At 34.2% G+C, this 24,059-nt stretch overlaps 1 protein-coding gene across 1 annotated transcript in view; it reads left to right on the top strand.

Moving 5' to 3' along the window:
* LOC150095505 (cytochrome P450 3A8-like) overlaps positions 1-24,059 on the top strand; it is a 65,971-nt gene that overhangs the window by 17,890 nt on the left and 24,022 nt on the right. Inside the window, exons 4-9 of the mRNA XM_090410274.1 lie at positions 6,251-6,347; positions 8,208-8,324; positions 12,770-12,858; positions 17,688-17,833; positions 18,711-18,826; positions 21,105-21,231. Coding sequence (XP_090266400.1) covers positions 6,251-6,347; positions 8,208-8,324; positions 12,770-12,858; positions 17,688-17,833; positions 18,711-18,826; positions 21,105-21,231 — 692 coding nt within the window. The remainder of the gene's footprint in view (positions 1-6,250; positions 6,348-8,207; positions 8,325-12,769; positions 12,859-17,687; positions 17,834-18,710; positions 18,827-21,104; positions 21,232-24,059) is intronic.

Raw genomic sequence — 24,059 nt, 5'->3', positions numbered from 1 at the left:
TTTTGGAGACTGAGTGGGCAGTTCAATCTCCACTGGTACCCAATCAGAGACAGATGGCCCAAGGCTATCACTAATTAAGCGGTACGCAGTGAAGAGAGACGGCTCAAATCTGCCGCCATCTCGTGGTCCCTAACCCTAACACAATATATTTAATGTCTGAAATAATGTGGGTTCTACGGTCGATTTTCTTGAGTTTACAGGACGAAAAACCCGAGTTTCCGGGAGGAAAAACCTGCTTGCCCGTGCCAGAGATCGACTAACTCGGGAACCGGTCGAAAAAAGGCTTAGAAAAATTTCCTCTAGTCGCCGACTAGACTCGAAACCAAGCCTTCCTTCGTGCGGCCAAGCGCGGTGGTGTGAAACGCCACATCCACTGAGCTACACAGGCTCTGAACTGAAATTTTAAAACTATTTATCGAAATCAACAAAAGAAACATAAATTGCACATAAATAGGACACGTTGGTGCCGAAAATGTAATGACACTATTAAAATTAAGAAACAAACATAAAGTGCACATATGCCAAAATCGCACATAAAATAATAAATAACGATCAGTAATATTAAAAACTATCCTAATGAGAAGGATGAGGCTGGTGTGCGGCTACAAATTTATTGATATTTGCTCTATATTTGTCAGCAGAATTCTTAAATCACCGCGATCAGCTATTTACAGTCGGTTTCTTATTTTTAGTTAAAAGATTTTTAACCGCACCGAAGCCACGTTCCACTAATTACGGATATGCGATTAAAAACTTTTTTTACTACAGCCCACAATCCAGTATAAAGTATAGACATCTGCTTTTGCAACCAGAACTGTCGGTACCCGTTTTTGAATTTTAATTTCAATTCCTAATTTTTGTTACTTCTGTCAGTTCTTGTAATTGTAAAGATTCTTCTGTGTTTGTATTTGAAAACGGGTCCAAAACCCAATCGGGTATTTTCATTTCAAGAATATTTTTAAATCTTTGGTTAAAATTACAATTGGGAGCCTCCAAGTGCTGACAATAGCTGAGCACGTCTCCTTCAGATTTTTACGCTGTTGATAGATTTGGAAATGAACGGTATTCTCCTCGTCCTAAGTTTCGTTGGTACAGGACAAGTTTTGACACAAACGCAGAAATAATAGTTTTGTTTTTATTAAATTCAGCTCATCTCATTGGAGCTGTAGATTTGGTTCATTAAATTTGTTAAACAAGTCGGTAAAATAAGCTGTGCCACTTTTGAAATTAATTAAGTTCGCTTGTAAAGAATCATTTCTGTTTTCTAAAACCAAAGACAAAATTTGTTCTCGGCGCTGGCGGAGCCGAAAACAAGCGGATAATTACATTAAAGGCAGATAAAATGAAATACAGCAATCTCTCGATTAGTGCGCCTAATGCGTTCGTTAAAACACGCGCATTAATCGAACATGCACTAAGCGAATATAATAACCTATTGGAAAAAGTATAATTCGTTCCTCAAATTTATTTTTTGAACCTTAAGTTTTTTTTATAAAAGAATTAAGGTATGGTTCATGGTCGCTGACCTTCGATAGAAGATAGCACAATAATAAGAAGAAGGTATGATTCAGGGCCTAGTTAAAGGAAAACCACGAAGCTGAAAGACAATAAAACATATTCAGAATATATATTTTATTATTCTACTTCTTAACAAAGAATTCAGTTAACGTAGTTTGACGGGCATTTTGTTTCTTTTTGTTTCATACAACCGACGGTATGGCCCTATTGCCTCTTTTACTCTTCTGCAAATTTTACTGCTTCTCTCTTCATCAGGGTCAGCCCATAAGCATCGCTGCTTAAAAACTTCGATTGTACGAAAAAGTAATTTCAAATTGTTTCTGTGAAATCTCTTTTGGCTGGCTATCAGTGGTTAAATTTTCTTCATATTCTTCGGGATCTTCCCGCTGTGCATCTAAATTTAGCAATTCGGAATCACTTACTTCTTCAAAATGAGATTTAATTAACTCTTGGTCGTTATCATTGAAGGGAAGAAAGAAATGAAGGACGTACGAATTGGTCACCAACACGCGAAATCACGTACTTTATAGATAAAATTTCACAAACTGTTATAGAAGCAAAATAGTTAACACCACTTTAAAAACTACAATGATCATAAAAGAGAAGTTAATTTTCCAACGTGTAATAATAAACAGCTAATCCCAGAAGACGGATTGATTCCCCTATTATCGGAATGATTTCTCTTTTTTGTGACATGCTCAGAAGTGTCGAAGGGTCTCGAATCTGTGGGCGTACTATAGCAGACGACATAAATTTTGGCGGTAAAAATTTGGAACATAGCATACATGGTGTGCATGGAAGTAATGTAGTATGCCCTTAAAAATAACTTTGTAAAATGTTTCAAAATAGGTAACTAAATTATTTCATTCTGGCGAGTGATTTTTAAAATAGTTAGCCATAAAAATGTATAGATAGAAAAATTTTTAAAATCTCTAACATTTATTTTAAGATGTATATAGGCGCACTAATCGAATTTCAGAGGTGTACTAATCGAATTTGGGTATCGAAAAAAAATGACGCACTAATCGAAAACGCACTAATCGGGGGCGCACTAATCGAAAACGCACTAATCGGGGGCGCATTAATCGAGGGATTACTGTAATAACGAATAAATATTAATGGAATAATAAACAAATAATAATAAAGAATAATGGAAGAATAATCGTTGTGTTGTCGAAAACCGCACTAGCAGCGTCCGTTACTGTCTCTTCTTGCACTGCTTTCCGTCCTCTGCCAGGTCTAACTCTTAGTGATCCAGTTTCTTCAAACTTCTTAATCATAGCTCTCAGTGCTATAACTGTCATAGGACTTGTACGCAGATTATGAAGCCTTCTAAATTCCCGAAGGACCACTACGGCATTTCACTGTTTAAGGTCAAATAACTTAAAAGTAAAGCACGCTGAGGCAAGGTAGGACGCATATTGAGCACAATTCATCAGCATTTGATTAACTGCCAGAACGTTCCCAATCCCTATTTAAGTGGAATTGGTGACGCTGCTGTCACGTACGCACAGCAGAATTTGCATAATCCTTTTTACCTGCATTTACTGCAAATATTTGTCTGCTTTCTGCTCCGCAAGTGCAAAAATTTCCCCTATCGGCGACTTTTGGTACTAAATTTTTTTCGCGGATTTCATCTCCCCATGCCTTCAAAGGTCTCAATATAAAATTTGGTCTCATTCCGTTTTTTGGTTTTAGCTACAGATGCCTCCAAAGAGAAGGAAAGTTGTTTTATGGCCACCCTGTATTATGTATGAAGGAAAGAGATGAAAAGTTGTTCGATGAGTTTGGAAGAGTAAATGTGTTTTGACTAACAGTTCGGGTAAATTATTACAAGAAAGAGAAGGAATGGAGTTGGTCAGTTCAAAAGAGCAGAACCCGTGGATGTGCCTTTAGAAACACAATTCAGAAATAGAGCTTCTGTGGGAAAGCGATTTGAAGGAGTCAATGAGAAAGAGAGAGGATCATCTATCAAGCGATTGGATCTCTTTTGGGTACAATATGACATTCTGAAGGAGGATTTAGTACCCCTATAGGTGTAGTGCCCCTATATTTGAAAGCGATGACTTCCAACATGGTATAAGTATCTCGAAGAGAGAACTTCGGTGGCTTCTGCTGGCAGTTTACTGCGCGTAGGAAAATTTTATAAGTGTTTCATTTGTCTACATTTATCAGTGTAATGCTGCTTATCTGCTTATCACGACGACGATTTTTTTTTCTCTTCCATTTTTCTTTCTTTGAGTTTTATTTTGCAAAAATATGTTCCTCTTCATCATGCTTAAAGAACTGCAATGATGATATACTGGACTTCCAGTTACAAAATGAAAGTGAATCTTCTCAATGGAACAAACTAGAAACAGCTATCATAACTGCTGCTAAGAATCACACCAGTAAACATGAGGAAAGAAAGAAAAAAAGAAATGATAGGGTAAGAAGTAAGTGATCTTATCAATGAGAGAAGAGCATGTAAAAGATGAGCAAATTAAGAAGAAAGATTAAGATATAAACCAGTGGATAAGAGAATCCAACTATTATGCAAGAGATTGAAAAAAAGAATAAATAACCAATGCACCGAGATAGAAGGATGGCAAAGAAAAGAAAAAACTAACCAAGAGATACGCATTCCTGATAATGAAAAAAACGTAATGAAAAAAAAAAGCTGAACGAATACAATCTAATAACATCAAGGACAAAGACATAAACTTAATCATTGATAATTAAAAGATAAATGAGAGCTGGGTGGAATATTTATCAAATCTCTATCATGATGATTAGAACTTGATCGACGACTTACGACACCTTAAGTTATGGGAAATAACAGGTTCCACTCTAACTAGAAGAAATTAAATACAACACATAATCAAGAAGTTACCTAATAATAAATCCCCTGGGAGAGAAACATACCTAGAAAACTACTGAAAGCTTTGACGGGTTAAATTAACGCCTACTTAGCCATCTCTAAAACAATAGAATTACCAGAATTTTTACATCTCTCTGCATCCTAATTCCAAAGAAAATAATACACAAAAATATCAGGATTAGAGAACTGTGAGCCTGATCTCTCGTGCATCTAAATTATTTTAACCACAGTTAGAAGGAAATCGAAAGAGCGTTAACTGGTGAACTAAGCGATGACAGAAAGACTTTAGAAGAGGAATGGGAACCGTTAATGCTACCTGGAACTAAAGATATTAATAGCAATATTACTTGAAAAGAAAAGGGAGATTTACGTGTGCTTCATAGACTGTCAGAAAGCCTTCGAACAAGTAAAACATAATGAACCGTTCAATATTCTAGAAAACTTCGAAGATCATGTACACAAACTTATAAAAATGATTTACTTCCAAAAAAAAAAGCAGTTGTTTAAATCTAAGACTTCTATTGTGAAATTAAAAAAGAAGTCATTCAGGGCAGTATCCTTTCATCAAATTTGATTAATATTTACAGTGAAGCAGTGATGAAAAACAAAATATATCAATAAGTATAAAACAACACAACTTTACATATGCTGATGATACCATTCTAATTGCAGAAAACAGAAACAAATTAATCAAATTACTGCGTCTTCTGACTCAACAGGGTAAAGATTTTGGCGTACATTGAAATACAAAAAAGAACAAATTTATGATAATCTCAAAAGAGAATAGATACGAACAAGAAAATTTCATAAACAATATAAAAATTCAGTATGCAACAGAATACAAATATTTTGGTACCTTTAATGCAGATGAAAAACAAGATAAAGAAACAAAAATAAGAACCGCCATAGATAAAGATCCTTCTGGAAAAATAAAGATCTGCTGAAAACTTCTGTGGATATAGAGATAAAGAAGAGAACGATAAGAACATTAGTTTCGCCAGTTTTCGCATATGGAAATGACACCAGGGTATTTCAGAAGAAATGCCCTGGTGTCACTTCCGAAATCAAATTGAGGCCTTCGAAATGTGTATAATTTGCTTGAAAATCACCCTTGAACATCTCATGGACAAAGCACCTGACAAACGCTGAGGTACTACAGAGAATTAAAACACAGACATCGTTAGTGCAGGAAATGATCTAGAGAAAGATGAGTCTAGCAGGACACGTATTGAGGGGATCAGCAGAAGGGAGGACACTAATAGTTTTAGAAAGAAAGATAAGGGAAGAGGATCAAGAGTTAAAAAAGAAGGGCATGGTTTGTTATATGAGATTATGTGACTATGCTAAAGCAAAAAGTGCTGCCAACAGAGAAGGCTGGAAGGACATGGTGATGCACCCTCACGATGAGGAAGCTACATAATTATGATGATGAATGATGACATCTCAGTTGTTTTCTACTTAGCAAAATCCCTATAACAGCTCACTACTTTTGTGCGAAAATAGTTGTCGAGGAGAGAGAGAGAGAGAGAGAGAAGGTGAAGAAGAAGAAGAGGAACAAGAAGAAGATCACCTTTGGACTTCGTTCGTTACTAATTACACGACTGTTTCTGAGCGCTGTTTGAATTTAAACTGAGACACAAATAAATAAAATAAAATAAAATAAAATTCAAGGGATTTATCAGGAAAAAATTGTGGAATGATTCTTGATTTAGTTAAATTACTTTTCTGAGTTGAATTGCATCAATAACTTACTTGGTTTCCAAATTTTTACGTGATATCACCACGGTATCCAGATGTATATTGTTTTATAGAATATTTAAGAATTCTAAAGTTTTGTGTGAGGCGTAACAGTTTTATAATTTTGTTTTACAGGACATACGAAGGTAGACGCCCAACTCTTATTCTTGCCGAACCTGATCTCATTAAAGATATCTTAGTCAAGGATTTTAACTACTTCATAAACAGAAGGGTAAGTGAAAAGTAATAGCTTTTGTAATTGTCTTAAACCTCGAGTTGTAATCGAGGTGCAAATGAGTGACAAAGCCAGGTGTACAATCATGTTTATAAAGTATAAAATTTTTTCCAACTTCAGTTAAAGCAAAGTTAAAGATAGTATACTGCTCAAAACAATTAGGGAATATTTTGGTTTTCTTGTAAATTATAAAGTTATAAAAATAATTTACATACGTAACACATTTATTTTAAAATATTCTTAATATACAATACTGTAGAACACAAATTGCGTACAAAATCATGTTAAGACTTGTCGAAACGTGTCTTAGCTGTATTACCATTTAGGGGGGGGGGTATAAAAGTGTTGCTTGTTGTGCTCACTTCCACAGTGCATAATTATCACTTCAATTGTAAACGTGTGTCACCTATTATCCACTACTTTGTTAAAAATGACAATGCAACATGATATTTTGGAATTCCTGGCCTGGAGAGATTGGTCGATTAAAATTAGACAAACGCAACAATCTGTTACTCGTGTCGTGTACCTCAAAGCGTAATTTCGCGACATTGGGATTGCTTTCTGGAGACGGGAAATGTTTGCCGAAGAAAAGGTCAAGTTCGGTCATCAACAACAACAACTCCAAGAGACGATCAGTGTTTGTCATTACTTGCCAGAAGAACATGCCAATCCAATCGAACATGCCTGGAATGCTTTAAGTAACGGTGTTTCTGCTCGACTGGTGGCACCACGATCGCTTCAAGAGCTCGAAATCGCTGTTACAGAAGAGTGGGGAAGTATCGCGCAAGAACTGTTTGATCATCTTATCCGCTCCAAGCAATCAAGTTCTACGGCTGTATTGGCTGTTAATGGAGACAATACGCCCTAATAAAAATTAACAAAAGCATTTTTGGATATTCTTGTTATTCTTGTGTAATTATTTCACGCTAAAATGTATAATTTGCTAAATTTGTAATAAACAGGAATTATTATTTAAACAATATCTCATTAATTACACCCTAACCATAAATTTGCAGAAATTTAGAATTATCCGACAGAAACTAAAATACCCCTAATTGTTTTGAGCAGTGTGGAAATAAATTAATGTAACACTGGGATAAAACTAAACGAAAGTGGGCCACAGTTCGGTTTTCTGCACATCTTCCACTAGATATTTCTTAAATCCCTACTAGCATATCTTTTTTTAAAAATTTTACATTTTTATAGCAACAGAAATAAGAAAAGATGTTGAAACCGAGTAAGACAAAGCTTTTCAAACTCTTATTAAATACGAAATTCTACATATTTATTTACACTTTGATAATTCACGCTAATCAAGAGAATAATGTTCTCCTGATTATCTAATAGATTTCTCATTTAGCTGCAATTCACCCTCTGTTTGCTAATTCAAAACATTCGGGGTAAATCCCAACTTTTTACAATAAATCACAATACAATGCAACCAAACGAATCATAGAACACACCGAGTCCATTCTTGTAATAAGTAAAGTTCAGCTACTAGAAACAGCATCAATAAGTAAACTAAACCGAATTAATAATACAGGACAAAAATTTACATGTGGAACAGAAATTAATTTTTTATCCCCAGAAACAACGATCTACTCATTGTGAAAAAAAAATTAACAGAGGTCTGAATAATCCAGTAACATTTCTGAAATTTTATTTCGGTAAGTAAGGTCCCACTACATCGTACAGTAGCGAACAAGTTAATCTGAATGCTCAGATTTTAAAGAAAATGTTAATTTCGCAATTTTCAATTATCTTCTGTTATATTCAAAATAAAGTACATTTAAGAATAAGTTGTCTGTTGTAAAATAATTAATTAGTTACTTTAATAATAACTGTTAACATTTTCAGCACCTTCCATCTGAGAATCCAATAGCAGATAAAATGCTATCACTGCAAGAAGGAGAAGGATGGAAAAGAATACGAACTATCATGAGCCCAGCGTTTAGCACGGGGAAGATGAAGAAGGTAATTAATGTTGTATATTCAGAATTTTTAAAGATCACTGTTGGTTCTTTGTAAATAATTCATCATTAAAATATCACTCAAACTGTCAGAAATAGTCGGCTATGAACAGGAGCACAGTGAAAACTTAAAATACTAAGATGACCAAGGTAAGACAAATCTCATTATTGTATATAAACAATAACTTGGACATCACTTCAAAATAAAAGTTGGTTCATGTTCAACACTTTCGTTATTAATGCGCAATTATAATTTATTATTTTGCTGAGTTACAAAATAGGATACATGTATTGGTCATCTTATTATGCATTTTCTATTTAATGTGTTCAGACACTCGGTATCCTGTCAGAAAGGCTCATACAATGGCAAATAGGCTGAATAAAACCCTAATAGTAGTGAATGCCCTGAAAGGCAGCTCGTGCGGTTATTCCTGTTGCATATTTTGTTATGCTCTTTGATGTGAATGCTTCACTTGATTGTGTGTTTTCGGCCTTTTCTCAGAGATTTTTTCGATGTTTTTTATTCGGAAAACCTTCGTTTTTCGAGAAGAGAAGCAACGACACCTGCCTGTGAAACTATTTGACTCACCTTCTGTTAAAAACCTATTATATAATGTTAATCACATTCTAGACAGGTTCAAGTTCAACCTAAAACACGAAGGAACATCGTCGGTTATTTGATGTTTTCCACGAAAGTCAGTTTCGGTGCAAAATGTATTTATCCCGTGTTCTGTCCATGAGATTGTCAGAGCTCTCCTATAGCACCACATTTCAAAGGCCATTATCCGTGGCCTTACTCTCTTCTTGAATATCCAGGTCTCACTTCTATATCTGAAATCTGGCTATACAAATGTTCTTATCATTCTTTTCTTTGTCTCAATACCTATGGAACTTCTGAGCAGATCTTTATTTTTCCTAAAGGCATCTTTAGTCATGGTTTTTCTTATTTTTATTTCTTGATCTTGCTTTCCATCTGCAGTAAAGTAGGTGCCTAAATTATCAGCATATCTAAGATTGTTGTATTTCATATTATTGATACTAATGCCTACGTTTTGTTTTCGATCTTTTTCATCAGTCTCTCGTTATAGATACTAAATAAATTTGGCGAAAAGATACAAGCATGTCTAACTCCTCTTTTTATTTTCACTTCAGAAGTCACTGAGTTAAACAGCTGCATTTTCTGTTTGGAGCAAATCATTTTTATAATCTTAACTACATCATCTATCTTAGATTTATCTAATATATTGAACAGTTTATCATAATGTTTTACCCGATCGAAGGCCTTTTGAAAGTCTATGAAGTATATGTATATATTCTTATTTCTTTCAAGTGATCTTTCTATTAGAAGTTTTAGTTTCAGGATAGCATTAATGGTTCTCATTCCTCTTCTGAAGCCTTTCTGTTTTTCATTCAATTCACCAATTAACTCTCTTTCAATTTTTTGCTAACAATGGTTAAAATAATTTTACATGCATGAGATATTAGGCTCACAGTTCTGTAATCTTCGCAATTCTGTGCATTATTTTTCTTTGGAATTGGAATGCAGATAGATGTTTTAAACACTTAAGGTAAGTTTATTGTTTTATAGGTGTTCTGGATGGATTCCACTAAATAGTTGTTATTTTAGCCAGTCAAAGCTTTTAACAGTTCAGCTGGGATATTATCTCACACAGGGTATTTATTATTAGGAAGATTCTTAATTATGTGTTGTATCTTCTTACCTATCATGTTACCATTATCATCAACATAGAGCTCTGATAAGTAGTTCACCCAAATCCCATTTATCGTTTCCTTATCACTGCTTACATATTTGTCCTTCATGATATTAGACTATGTATGTTTTGCTTTGCCATTAAGTTCTTTTACTTTCAGTAATGCTTTTCTGGTTTTGTTCTTATTTTGTAATTCTTCTATCTCGGTGAATTGGTTATTTATCCATTTTTATTTCAATCTTCTGCATAACCGTTTGATACTTTTATCCAATGTTTCATATCTTAATCGTTCTTCTTCAATTGCTCCTCTTTTCCATTTTCTTCTTTCGTCGATTAGGTCGATTCTTGTGTTACCCATGTTTTTTTTATTTCTTTCTTCATGTTTATTGATGTGGTTTTTAGCAGATATTATGATAGCTGAGTGTAGTTTATTCCCCTGATAGGGTTCATTTTCATTTTGCAACTGTGCAATCAGGAAACCTGAAATATTTTCTTTAAGTTTCGATTTTGCTATTGGAGTTTGTACCATCTGCAGGTCCCATTTCAGGGGTTTTGTTCTCTTAATTTTTATTGTTTTCAGGCGAATATTCATCTTCATTAAGACCAGTCTATGAGGAGATCCACAGTCTGCACTTGGCATCGTCTTTGAATTCCATATTTCATTGAAGGAACTTTTATCGTGCAAGATATAGTCTAACTGATTTTTGTATCTTCCTTCCGGACTTTCCCATGTGTGTCTTGGTGTTTGTTTTTGCTTAAAATTCAACAAATAATTTCGAGCAATAATAACAAACAATTTTGCCCAAAATAAACAATTTAACAAATCTTATAAACATTTTACTGAGTAACCAGTAAGACGCTTGCGCTTGTTTACGCTTGTACAGTTCATCGATGGTTGAGGTTATCTTGCTGAGGTAGAGTCGCAAGTCACCATAAATATCCAACCTGTTCGTACATTTATTTTGTAAAGCAGTTAAAGATGTAAAACCAGTTTTCCATAAACAAATTGCTGTGAAAGTTAATTTTTTTTGACAAACTCAGATATTCCTTCTCAATTCTACTGCCAAAACTAATGAAGAGCTTTTTGGAATGAATGCTTTGTAAATTATTGGCACAATATATCTGAATCAACTCTTCTTTATTGGACAATGGAACTTTACATTTTTCCAAATAAAATGTGAAGGAGTCTCGAATTCATTCTTGCGTTTCACCAGTGGGCGGAAAATTGCCTTACAATAATTTTAAGAGTGTTTAAATGAACGATTATATTTGTTGTCTGATGTCTTCCAAGTCTGCAATCGTTTGCTAATTTTCTTTAAGAAATGAATCTAGTCGCTGAAATTGATCACAGCTGCCCTTTTACTTTCTCTGTTTTCTTCTCAACATGGAACACGTCAAAGTTGTCTCCTTGTAATGATAAGTTCCAAATATTCATTTTCTGAAAAATATCAGCTAAATATGCTAATCGTATAAACAATTCGTAGTCTTGTAGTCTGAAAGAAAGTCGAAACTCCTGGGCCATGAAAAAAGACGTACTTCATTGTGGAGTTCAAATCAACGGCACAGAACATTTCCTCGTGACAACCAACATACTTCTGTGTTAAGCGACAATCTCTTATGCAGGCAACCCATTTCTTCACAGATAATCGAAAAACATTCGCGACTTCAGTGGTCGGATATTGATGAAATTAACCATTTGTACACTTTCATCCAGAAATCTTTCTAAATCATCAGAGAGAAATTTAGCTATCAGCGCTTCACATGAAGACAACAATGAGTGAACTTACATTCTGGTGCAACTTGTTTTATACGACCTGCTAGTGCTGTGATATAGCCACTCATTGCTTTACTCCGTCGGTACATACAGAAATACAATTTTTCCATTCAAGGTTGTTTTCGACAAAAAAACGAATCAATCATTTTAAAAATATCCTCATCCTAGTAGTTTCGAGAGGCTTACAAAATAAAAGATCTTAAAATATTGCATACTGGAATTTTACACGCACAAAAACAAGTAATTTAGCAAGCCCAGCTTATGTCTGTCGACTCTTCCACTTGTATGGCAAACCAAGAGCTACATTGAATATCTTGTATGAGTTGGTCCTTATTATTACAGTCCATATCTTTAATTCTCGTGGAAATTGTCGTTTGACAAAGCAATGGTTCTGACAATGTTTGCCTCTTCGACCAAACATACAAGAAGCTATTTCTTCCGCTGCTTAAAGAATGAGTGACTCGCTTATTATGCGAGCCGGAAAGGCTCACACAATAGGCGAGTCACACGTAGTTACTGCTGAATCCACACCTCTTTACTCACATGGGATGATGACGTATTCATAGATGTAGAAGCAATCGGTTAAGGCTTAAATTCTTAATTATCCATTTATCCATGTTTGAAGGCGCTTTAGAAACATGTCCATTTAACTTAATTCATTATTGTTGGGGATTGGAATTTAGATTTAGATTAAATATCTCTGAATGGCAGATTTACAGATAATATCTGTAGTAGTTTGTGTTTACGAATATTTGTAATCTAGTGAATAAATGATGCCCTTTAAACCCAATAATTTAAAATTTAACATGTAAAATGCAATATGCATTTTACACCTTTTGTAATAATATAGATTTGATTTTCTCTAGTTTAAGTGGTGTTACCAAAAAACGTACGAAAGAATTTACTGAACTTATATATGTAGGTAAAAATTTCAATTAGAAATTAATTTTTTTTTCCATTCAGATAGCCGTGATTATCAATGAATGCGCTGACACCGTAGTACAGCATTTCTTGGAAGCCACTAAGAAAGAAAAGACAGTCGATTGTAAGAAGTAAGTAAAAGTACGATATCGTCTTCGTTATTTTTAACTATATTATGAATTCACATTTTTTAACAGAATATAGTTTATGTTCTAAAACATATTATGTTAAAATAAAATTAGTAATCCGCTTCAAAACGTTTACCAATATTCAAATTACTTATATATGGAACTGAAGTTATAAAGGCGAATAAATTCAAGACAAATAACATGATAGTAATGCAAAATACTAATAGTAATAGGTTGCCGTAAGTCATCAATAAGCATTCCAGATTAAGCCGAAATGATCTTAAAAACTCAAGACTATTTCTTGGGTTTCACGTCGTCAAACCCACAGAGGAGTGAGGTAGCATACATAGACTAAAAAAGTGCCAAAGGGTGATGTGTGTGTGTGTGATTTAGTTGTCTCATTGGAGTATTAGCTGTGACTTAACTGTCCCACTAACCCTGATTTGAAAGCTTCCACAGCGATTTAGGCCAAAGCATTAAAAACTGAAGATTTTACCTTCATAACCGATTTCCGTGGAAGAATAGTTGGATACAAGCGAAATATCACACCAGACGATCTCGGGTTTGTTCCCTGTACGGGTGCCGTACTCACACGTAATATTTGACCTGATAGTTGCAATTAATGATAGGAGAGGTGTATTTAGCAGAATGTATTACAGCACCTGTGAAGTGCGTATAATGGTAACGATAGGATATATTTCCGTGGCCCTTCGACATTAGAAACACCGAATGTTGAATGTCCAGAAGGCTGCCATTTCTGTTCCATTCTGTGTTGCTTATGCTGTGATCGTTGTATCAACACGTTCGGTTGAACTGCTATGATCGAAGGAAATGAGCGTGAAAGAATCGACTAGGCATAATCCGAATCCTGTGGAGCAGGATTTTGATTATGACTTGTCAGCATGTTAACATATATTGGTCTCCTGCTTAATCAAAATTCTTTTGATTAAGCAGGATCAACGCTTTAATTTCTTTCTATGAAATGGGAACCATTTTAGTGGAGAAATACTACAGAATATTTCTGTTTTAGCATTTAATGCTAAAACTCGACCAACCGTTTAATCTGGCTTGTAAAGGACTCAGGAAATCGCAGTAATTATTAGGATACAATAAACTTCTGAATGTATCAACTATTGCCGTCTTGGCAGCATAACCGAAGTGCAGAATACAAATAAATAAGTGAGTCTAAATTTCTTTTCATAATAATTAACAAAAATTATATACCTTCTCTTAGTTAGACAAAAAATTAAATTTTTCACCTGATTACCTTCCAGTTATATTTAGTGTTTTCTTAATTTCGATATTTTTTTCCCGTTAGCATACCTTCCATTAAGAATTCAATGGCTCTGCATGTTGACCAATGTAAGAGATAGATTATATAACATGCTGTCTATCTCAAAAAAAAATGCCAGTAATTGCCGTGTAAGAGAAAAGATACTACATGTAAAATTTCCATGATCGGGATGTTTAATAAATCGTACCGCACTGCGGGACATTTAGCTCTGATCAAAACACCAACCGACTTCTTTTCAAACAGCAGATCAAGTTGTCATGAATTCTGAATTTTTCATAGTAACTATTCGATGCGCCCGAGTAACTAGCACCTCTTAATAGCGTTCTTCACCTACAGTATCCATGTATGTTTCAATAAGAGCGTTTGTTTTAATAACCGTTATTGATCCCCTTATTATTCTAAACTTTGTTCTTTGATATTTCATTAGTTCCAAATGGTACGCTATTTTAGCTCAATAGGATTTAATTCTTCATACGTACCAAGATTTCAAGTCAAGTCTCTGAAGTCTTTATCTAAACAATGGATGATTTCAGCCTTACTGAATAGTTTTAGATATTTTTATAGATAATTAATACGAGATTAATTAACAGTAAAAACACTATGCTTTTACATTTTTCGGTGCCTTTATTTTGATGGTGACATTTAAAATAAGATAATCAGTGAGAAATGTATGTCACAGATGAAATGTGAGTTCAGCGTGTAATGAAATTAAACAGTTTTGCACAAAATGAATCGATATTTTCAAAACTAAACTCTCCCTCTTTCACTTAAAAAAAATAATAATAATCCTGTGACAAATATCAAGTGCATATTATGACTCATGATTTTTACTACCTAAAAGTATCTTAATTACCTAAAATAAACCCTATTTCTCCCGATAATTAATATGATTTGATTTACCATCAGTCACATAAAAGTATCGCCAAAGGATCAAAGCTAGATAGCTTTTAAGCTTTTAAGGACTTTGGAGAACCGACCGAGTTTCTGATTCATTGAATCCCCATTTTCTCGTAATGCAACCCATTAGTATATATCTTACTAAATCAACGAGGATAGGCTGGTGATTTGGAGTCTAGCCGAACAAATTGTATTCTGCATTGTCTTAAATCAAAATACAATAACGGCACAACAAAATAAAAAGTTACGGCGACTGGGCTTCTCTCTGTTAAACAAGGACCCATAGTTTTGTTAGGACGAAAAAGCAAACCTTCACCTGCTGGACCCACTCCAACTCAACCTCCTCAGAATTCAAGATAGGTACCATTAAACATAAGAAAAATCAACAGGCCAAAAGTGGAACTAAGATAAAAAATCAGGGAAGAAACAATGGCCATAGATATAATTAGTTTTAATGAAACAATGAACACAAAATCTTGTAAGGTTCTTCTAAATAAAAATTACAAGATGTTGTATTCTGGCAACAATGACCAAGAAAGGGAGGAGTCGTTATTATTTTCAACACCTATGAAACTAATCCTGCTGAATGGCAGGCAATATTAACAAAAATAATGTGGGCAAAAAATCATATGGTCAAACATCAAAATGAAGAATTAGACTATAAGACGTATTTGTGAGTATGATCTATAGACCGAAGAAATTGCGAAATTTTCTAATCATTGGAGAAGGCAGCAGCTGTTAAAGCAAAAGGGAAAAATTCATCCTTATTGGAGATCGAAATAACAGGCATACATACATAAGTTTTGAACACTAGGAAAAAAAATGACACCTGGATGTCACTAAGACCTCAATTACGGGTACAAAAGGAGGCATGGAGCTGTGTATGTTGTTCAGTTGTTCAGTGATAAGACGCACGAGCAGAATGAGTAGGTCAAGGAAGCTCAGTGACTTCGAACGTGGACTAAATATTGATTGCCACATCAGTAAGAAATCTATATGAGACATTTCAACCCTCCGCAACTTGCCCAAGTTAACAGTTGGTGACATTATTGTGATGTGGAAACGTGAACTCACAACCACAGCAAAACCACTGTCGGGTAAGCACCTTTTAATAACAGACAGAAGAGTTGAAGAAGGTGGTTCGTGGAAATCTCCAGAGATCGAGTGAAACAATCACAAGGGAGTTCCGCAGTGCTACTAACTGTCCAGCAACCACCATGGCCGTGCATCGAGAGTTACGAGGAACAGGGTTCCATAGTCGAGCAGCTGCCCATAAACCAGACATTTCTCCTGTTAACGCTAAGCGTGCAGTGGTGTAAAGAGCGACGCTACTGGATAATGGGCAATTCGAAATGTATGATTTGGAGTGAAGAATCATGCATGTGGCAGTCCAATGTATGGGAAACGATTCCTGCAAGATTGCACAGTGCCACCAGTAAAATTTGGAGGAGGTAGCGTTACAGTGTGGGGGGTGTTTTTCATGTAATCGACTTTGTCCTCTCGTGATACTACATGGAAATCTAAATCCAGAAGGGTACAAGGACATTTTCACCCTTTGCGTGCTGTCTACGGTAGAAGATCAATTCGGTGATGACAATTATCTCTATCAGCATGACAATGCTACCTGTATAAAACAACGTCTGTGAGGGAATGGTTTGTGGACAATAACGTTCCAGAAATGGACTGGCCGGACCAGAGCCCTGACCTGAATCCTATAGAATAACTTTGGGATGAATTAGAACGCCGACTTTGCTCCAGACCCAACGACTCACATCACGACCTCTTCTGGCTACAGCCTTTCAGGAAGAATAAGTTGTCATTTCTCCAGAAACGTTCCGAAACCCAGTAGAAATTCTCGCTGGTAGACTTAGAGCTGTCATAGAAGCAAAGGGTAGACCAATCCCGTATTAATATCCATTACTGGAAAGTGTGTCACAGGGAAAGTCTGATTACAGTTTCGATTAGGTGTCCGGATACTTTTGATCAGATAGTGTATATACCTATTAGATATATAGGGAAGATTTAGACTCTCATTAATATTGTTCCAGTTCATTCAACATAAAGATGTTTACAAATTCACATAGAGAGTGGATGCAAGGAATAAGAAATGTCTCATTATCTATATTACCATTAGTGGTTCATGACAAAGACGTATAGAGAGTATTTGAAAGACAAAGTAATCCCCATTTAGTTTTAAGCAGAATAAAAGTGAGAATATATATATATATATATATATATATATATATATTATATATTTTTTTTAAGCTCAATCAAATCCATGTTCTTTTGATTTTTGCGCAAAGACACCCAGTGATTTCGCGGTTTGAAGAATTTGCATGCTGTCCTATTTAAACTGTTGCCGACAGAATAATAAATGCAAAGATAGCTGGAGAAAGTGATCCTAAATATATGGATGGGAACTACTGACAAACTCATTTAAAATAATTCCAGACAAACCATGCCGAATTAATTAACTTCGTTTTCATAATACTCTTGCGCATCAAGTCCATGACTTATCACATCACTAATGCGGCTAAGTAAATAAGTATTTCAATCAAAACATTTATTATATTTATTAATTTATTTAATCACCTTCTTATACTGAGCATTCTTAACTTCTTTCAATCATTTTTTTTTCCAGATTATTCGGAGCATTTACAATGGATGTGATATGCTGCAGTGCCTTTGGAATAAAGATCGACTCTCACAATGACGCTGACAACCCAATGGTTGCAAATGCGAGGAAAATATTCAGCAGAGATATTCCTGCATCTGTCACAATTTCTTGTAAGAATTATAAATCCTTTCTTTGCATTATTAGACAACAGTTTGATTTTCGATAACATGCGTATAATATTTGCCGAGCTTATGTTTATATAATTCGAAATTATGAAAAATTTAACGAATTCGTTATTTATTCGTTTAGATTATCTGTTTATTCCTGTTTATTTCGCTTTATTTAATCATAATTAGTAATAATTAATTTCATCTTGCTTGAATCTAAGTCTCCGAACTTGCTTAGTGTTTTAGATCCAAAATAAGCAAATTGTGTTTGTCTTTGAAATTTAAAAATTCAGAGCCTTCATTAGGAATTGCAGATATACAATTCGCCATCAAGTGATCCTTTCTTGCTGCATTATTTAAATGGCACGTAACTCTTTCTAAGAGCTCTTAGACATGTTACTAATGCTTTAGATTGAAAGATTTCAGCGCTGTCAAATTTCTGAAAGTTTACTTTATTTTCGTAGACACCCTCGACACTTTTGTAATATTTAAAGTCTCAGACACAAACACTGTGATTACAAAGTGCTTGATGAAGACTTTTGAAACTTGCTGTTTTCGTCCATAATTGTAATATGGACAATGCTAATTCAGCCACACTTATGAAAAATGATTAGCTACTCAGATATTTATGTTTTCAGCCATCCGGGTGTTATGTTTTGTCCTGGTCTGTGAACTGAATAATTCATAAAGCAGATTCATAAACAAAGAACGAATTTAAAAATGATTTCAAATTTTATCGCAAAAGGTTGAATATGCTGATATTAAAATATTTAAATTTTATTGCTTTTTTTACTGTTCAATTCTTATTGACATTTCCAAATTACAAGACGAGTAGTTTTCAATGATGCTGATTAATCTCAAACTTTATTTCTTCCTTTAGTTCTGTTTCCGTCACTTGGGAAGCTACTTGGCAAACCCTTCTTTAGAGGAGATGTAATAAACTTCTTTCGAGATGTAGTCTTACAAGTGATCGGTAACAGGAAACGACAAGTGAAGGTAATGGCAGACACAATTGAATTATGTGCATTAAATTTAAGATTTCTAATAAAATAAGATTTTTCGATAAATAATTAAACTCCGACACTTTTTTAATATCATATCAGAAAGTTCTTTAAAAACAATTTTCTACTAAAATCTTCTATCTTGCTAATTCGCGATGAACTCCTGACAGGGATTTATTTAAATATCACTTTTAGACAATGATTATGTACAAATTTGCCAATCTTTCGCTTGTCACTGAGTTGTTTTGCATATTTTAACTTTTGTTTACACAATTTTTTTATATATCGTCAACTAATCTTTCCATTGTTATTCTGAAGCTAAATAATAATAAAATACTTTCTAAATGTCAAAAAGATATTTAGCTAGCATTTAATAGAAAATATTCAGAAGTGTATGTAATTTCTGTGATAAATGAATGCAGTGTTCTGTCATACATGTCACTAAAAATATTTAAACCTTCACTACCTGAAGAAGGAAGTATAAAAAACTCAGAATCAAAAAAGTACCAGCTGCTGAGGAATAGTAGCCGAACTAATAAAATATAATAGTAAAGAATTAATTACAGAACGACAAATTTCTATGATCTTCCTTTCCTCAGAATAGAAGGAATCACTAATCATACCAATATATACATATAAAGCTAAATGAATAAGCATAACTGAATGCGAATAACTACAATGAATATTACCATATGCTGTTGATAACAGTGATGAGCGTCAACAGAGTTTCGAAGATATCGTTCCACTGTTCAGCAGATTTTTATTTTAAGCCTACGACTAAACATTATTAAAAATGAAATATTATCAAGCCTATTCATTTCATTTATATATTTTAAAAGAGAGTATGGTAGCATTCTTAAAGATAACTTTTTTGAAGAGTATTAAATAAACTTGGAATACCTCACAGAATAATAAGTTTAATGGAAAATTCTCATATGTAAAGAATAGTTTTGGCTAAGAGAAAATTAGATCTGAATCTTTTAATATTTAGGTAGGATTAAAAAAAAGTATATTATCCACCTTCCAAAATTCTCTGAACAAGAGATTAAATAGAAATAAACACGCAGTCATTTCGTACTGTTCTTCTATACAGAGTTGAAATCGGTATCATCTCGGTCTTCAAACTCTGATGAAATCAGAGCTTGAAAATTGAGACCACTTTGACATGTAGGGAGAATGGGTGAGGCGAGAATGGCTGAAAGAAGTATCCAATAGAAAGCAGCTGAGACGAATCACATGCCAACTGTTGCAGAATAACATCCGAAGAAGCTTAGTTCAGATGGAAACCTGGTAAGGGCTAGAAGATAGACAAGAGTTCAATCTGTTAGCAATAAACTAGAAGTGAAGAAGGTGTAATAATCGGAGTCAATTAAGCATTACTTATATGTCACATAAATTAAGTTTCGTTTGAATTACTGATAGAATTTTGATCTTTGTATTAAACTTTTCAGTACAGCAACTATTGAAAATCACACGTGAGCGGTTGAATTAAATCTACTTGTTGAATTTTCAAAGTTAATTTCCATTAATATTCCATATCCTAAGCTTTCAAGGTCACCATTTCTCAAGTCAAGCTAGTAATGGAAGAGTGGGGTATTACATTTTGCTACGTTCGGTATTCATGGTACAACTACAGTTCACTGCTATATTTGAAATATCAGTTACATGCAGCTGAAAGTCTTTAAAAAAGAGGCTGCAGCGCTTTACGTAGTATTCGTTACTGACATGAGACGTCTTAGACTCTCTCTAAAATGTAAAACATTCACTGGTACATCTGTACTGGTGAATTACTCAAATAATCGAATTCTATTGCTTTACAGTTGTTAAATATATGATTCATATCTGAATTTCTTGCAAAGTTATTGATCTTCTAAATGCATTAATTATGAAGATTTGGTTTCATGAACATTTGCAGGCGCTATGATTATTTTATGCGGCGAATGCAAAAAAACTATTAAATGTAATGTACATTTTAAGTTCTCAGGGTAGAAATATAGTCGAATATTGATTAGATATTCGACCATATTTCTTGGCTTAGGCCATAAACAATGGATCAAGACTATATATTTATTTAAGATTATACATCATTTAAAGACATTCACAAAACATCCTGGTAAATATATTTTAATAGAGTATTTTATTAAAATTGTTCTGAATGACAGCGAACATTTTGCATTAATTTTGTATTGCAATTCGATTCATTTAAGATGAAACTAAAATAATGCACATTAATTTTATGGCAAAACTGCATAATTCTTAATTTTTTTTTCCAGCCTCAAAATGACTTCCTTCAGATGATGATGGAAGCAGCGAAGGAAACACAGATTGAAGAAATCGAGATATCAGAACTGGAAGCTGACAAATATAAGCAAAAGTTTCATTATGAACCTAAATATAAAGGTAAAAAGTTTATTCTATTTGAAAACATATAATTATCACAATCATGGTACTGTTTGAAATTCTAAAAGTTACATTCTTTTGAGTAGTTCTATAGTGCGTGTGATGAACCATTAAGTGCTTGAAAGCTCTTGGTAGAATCGAGGCATATTTTTGGATTTTGAACGCAATCTGATTTCGCAGATGACATACAAATATGGGAAGCTTTTTATCGTACAAAATAGAAACCCCAGATAGATATTAAACACATTGGTAGAGGGACTGTCCATATTCTGAAGTACGCTTACAAGTCCAGTTACTTGTGTGGAATAAGTCGTTACGCTTAATACTTACAGAAAGATGGGATGGAATATTTTAATTTCTTTCATAAATCAAAACTGTGTTTTTGTAAAGCTGCAATGAAAACTGGTTATTATTGGAATGAATGAAATAAAAATAGTTGTAATAATCAGGTATCATAACATTAAAATAAAACACATTAAAATGAATTATGAGAATATGAAAGTATAACACCAATATAAAGAAAACATAGTTAAAGTAGTTCAGAAAACCCCACTAGTTTGAAAGGTTGGCGTTCGAATCCCATCTATGACGTGAGGAACCTTGTGAGGTTTTTTTCAATCAAACGGTGAGTTACCCAATCTCATATCGGGGTAGGAGATGTCTCCAAGAAACACAGATTTTTACTCCCACGAAACAGAGAAACCGGCCTGAAAAACTCGCAATACAATGTCCTAATTCTATATTTCGTGTGTTCTTCTGGCAGGTTTCTTTTGAGAAGTAGAATTAATGATCCTATTCAGTCGAATTTGGTTTCGAACGCCTGCACAAAGAAGGGTGGGTCTACGCATGATTAAGGAAATCTTTAGCATCTTTTCCTAACCGAAAAAAAGGTGTTTATATTACTCATAATTCTTCAACAGAACCGTAACTGCATTTAGTTAAATAGCATTATTACTAGATAGAAAATTCGAATTTTGTATCACTCCGCTTGTACATTTTCATTGATAAGTGATTAAAATTCGTTCAGAATTTGCCTTCAGATCTCTGGATTTTCAATATCTCCTTCCTTCGTTTCAGACACTTACGAATGACGAAATTAATCATTTTGGGAACTGTTGTACACTGTGCTGAAATACATGTTGGCACAGCAATGTGTTTCGTTACATCCCAAAGGAAAGTCTTCACAATAGGGCATTGATTCTCTTTTCTTTGGCCACTTTTATTCTTGTCAGCCCAACCAGACATATCTTTTATTCAAAACACATCATTAAATTGCCTTCCTAGCAATTCAATGATGCGTTTCGATTCGTTCTTATTTTTCTAATTAACTCAGTACTGTTTTCGATAACCCATGTTCCAGCTGGTCTGAAAGTTGAGATCACATTTCAATGCAAGTCAGTAAACATTTCGACAACATTTTCCGCACTTCATGTCACAATACCATCTGAGGAGTGTTAAGTTCGCTCATGTGATCAAAGGACGGCATGTTGTTTAACACTGCCGCATTGTAGGAAGCATTGTTTAGCGTTAAAATTCCGCTCATAGTATTCTTTGTTCATGGTGCAAGCACAGTTCATTGGTATTATTGAAATATCAGTTACATGCAGCTGCCCTTCGTTAAAAAAGAGGCTTCAGCGCTTTACATAGTGTTCGTTACTAACATGAGAGGTCGTAGACACACTCTCTGAAATCTAGAACACTTTCGAGCACTTATGTAGTCCTGTAATTTTTTTTTGTTTTCTTTGAGGCAGAACATTCATATTTCCACATCATATGATAAAGATACTGATTAATGACCCTGACGGTTGACTTTCGGTCGTGCTATTCACTTACTGATACGTTTATCTGGCATCTGATATAAAAGTAGCTCTTTCGAAATCCTTCAGTTATTTTCCACGTGCTTACCATCGACACACAGACTGGTGTATACTGTAGATCATGGACGATGACAGGATATATATATATATATATATATATATGTGTGTGTTCATTCTAAAACGGAGGTATTCTGATATTTATTTCAATATATTGTACATTAAAATATAAGTACACAGGAGCGAAAACTGTTTATTTTCCTGGAATTTATAATGTATAGTAACGTAATGCCTGGCAGTCTTCAACACCTGATTACTTTCAAGGTGGATGACTCATCTTTTCTTATCTACGCATTAGAATTTCAGTCACCTTTGAGTGGCGAAAATCCTAATGAATCTCCTCTGCTTGCAATAAAATTATCATCTCGGAATGCTCCTTAATATCATGCTAAAATATTATAAAAATATAAAATATGCTTACATCGAATCTTACCAATTTTGTTGGCTGAGTGAGCATTGTTTATGCTTCCGACTGATAGTCTAGGTGCTGGAGGTGATCAAATCCCATTGCGACATGGAAGTTTGTGAATCTCTTTAAAAAGTAGATGAAGTTAATCTCTCGAGTGAAATCGCTATCCTACCTCTTGGGGATCTGAAGTAACTTGAATTGGTTTCGTTAGATAATCCGAAAGCCAATCCTGATATTTAGTCCAAACAATTTTCGTGCAATATTTTGTTGATGGAATTACATTAAAAGAAGATGATTGCATTTCAGCAAAGTCACAAGTGTACAATGAAAGATATAACATTTTTGCTAAACAATATTCTGATAATATAAATTTATGTAACAATAATAATAATAGTACAGGGCTATTTCCGCAACTATTACTACAATTACTGTTATTACTGCTAATAGAAAGTACTTAAGGGAACGATAAGAAACAATCATAAAAAGTTGCATTTCGTGATAACATTATCACAGAAGTTGAACTTTCGTCTTTCCGTCGATGTACT

This window comes from Typopeltis vanoorti, chromosome 20 (assembly GCF_054136105.1).
Source record: "Typopeltis vanoorti isolate ZY-2024b chromosome 20, IOZ_Tvanoo_1.0, whole genome shotgun sequence".
In the NCBI taxonomy this organism is placed as follows: domain Eukaryota; kingdom Metazoa; phylum Arthropoda; class Arachnida; order Uropygi; family Thelyphonidae; genus Typopeltis; species Typopeltis vanoorti.
Note: the sequence above shows the minus strand (reverse complement) of the source record. Positions and strands in the feature narration are given on the sequence as shown.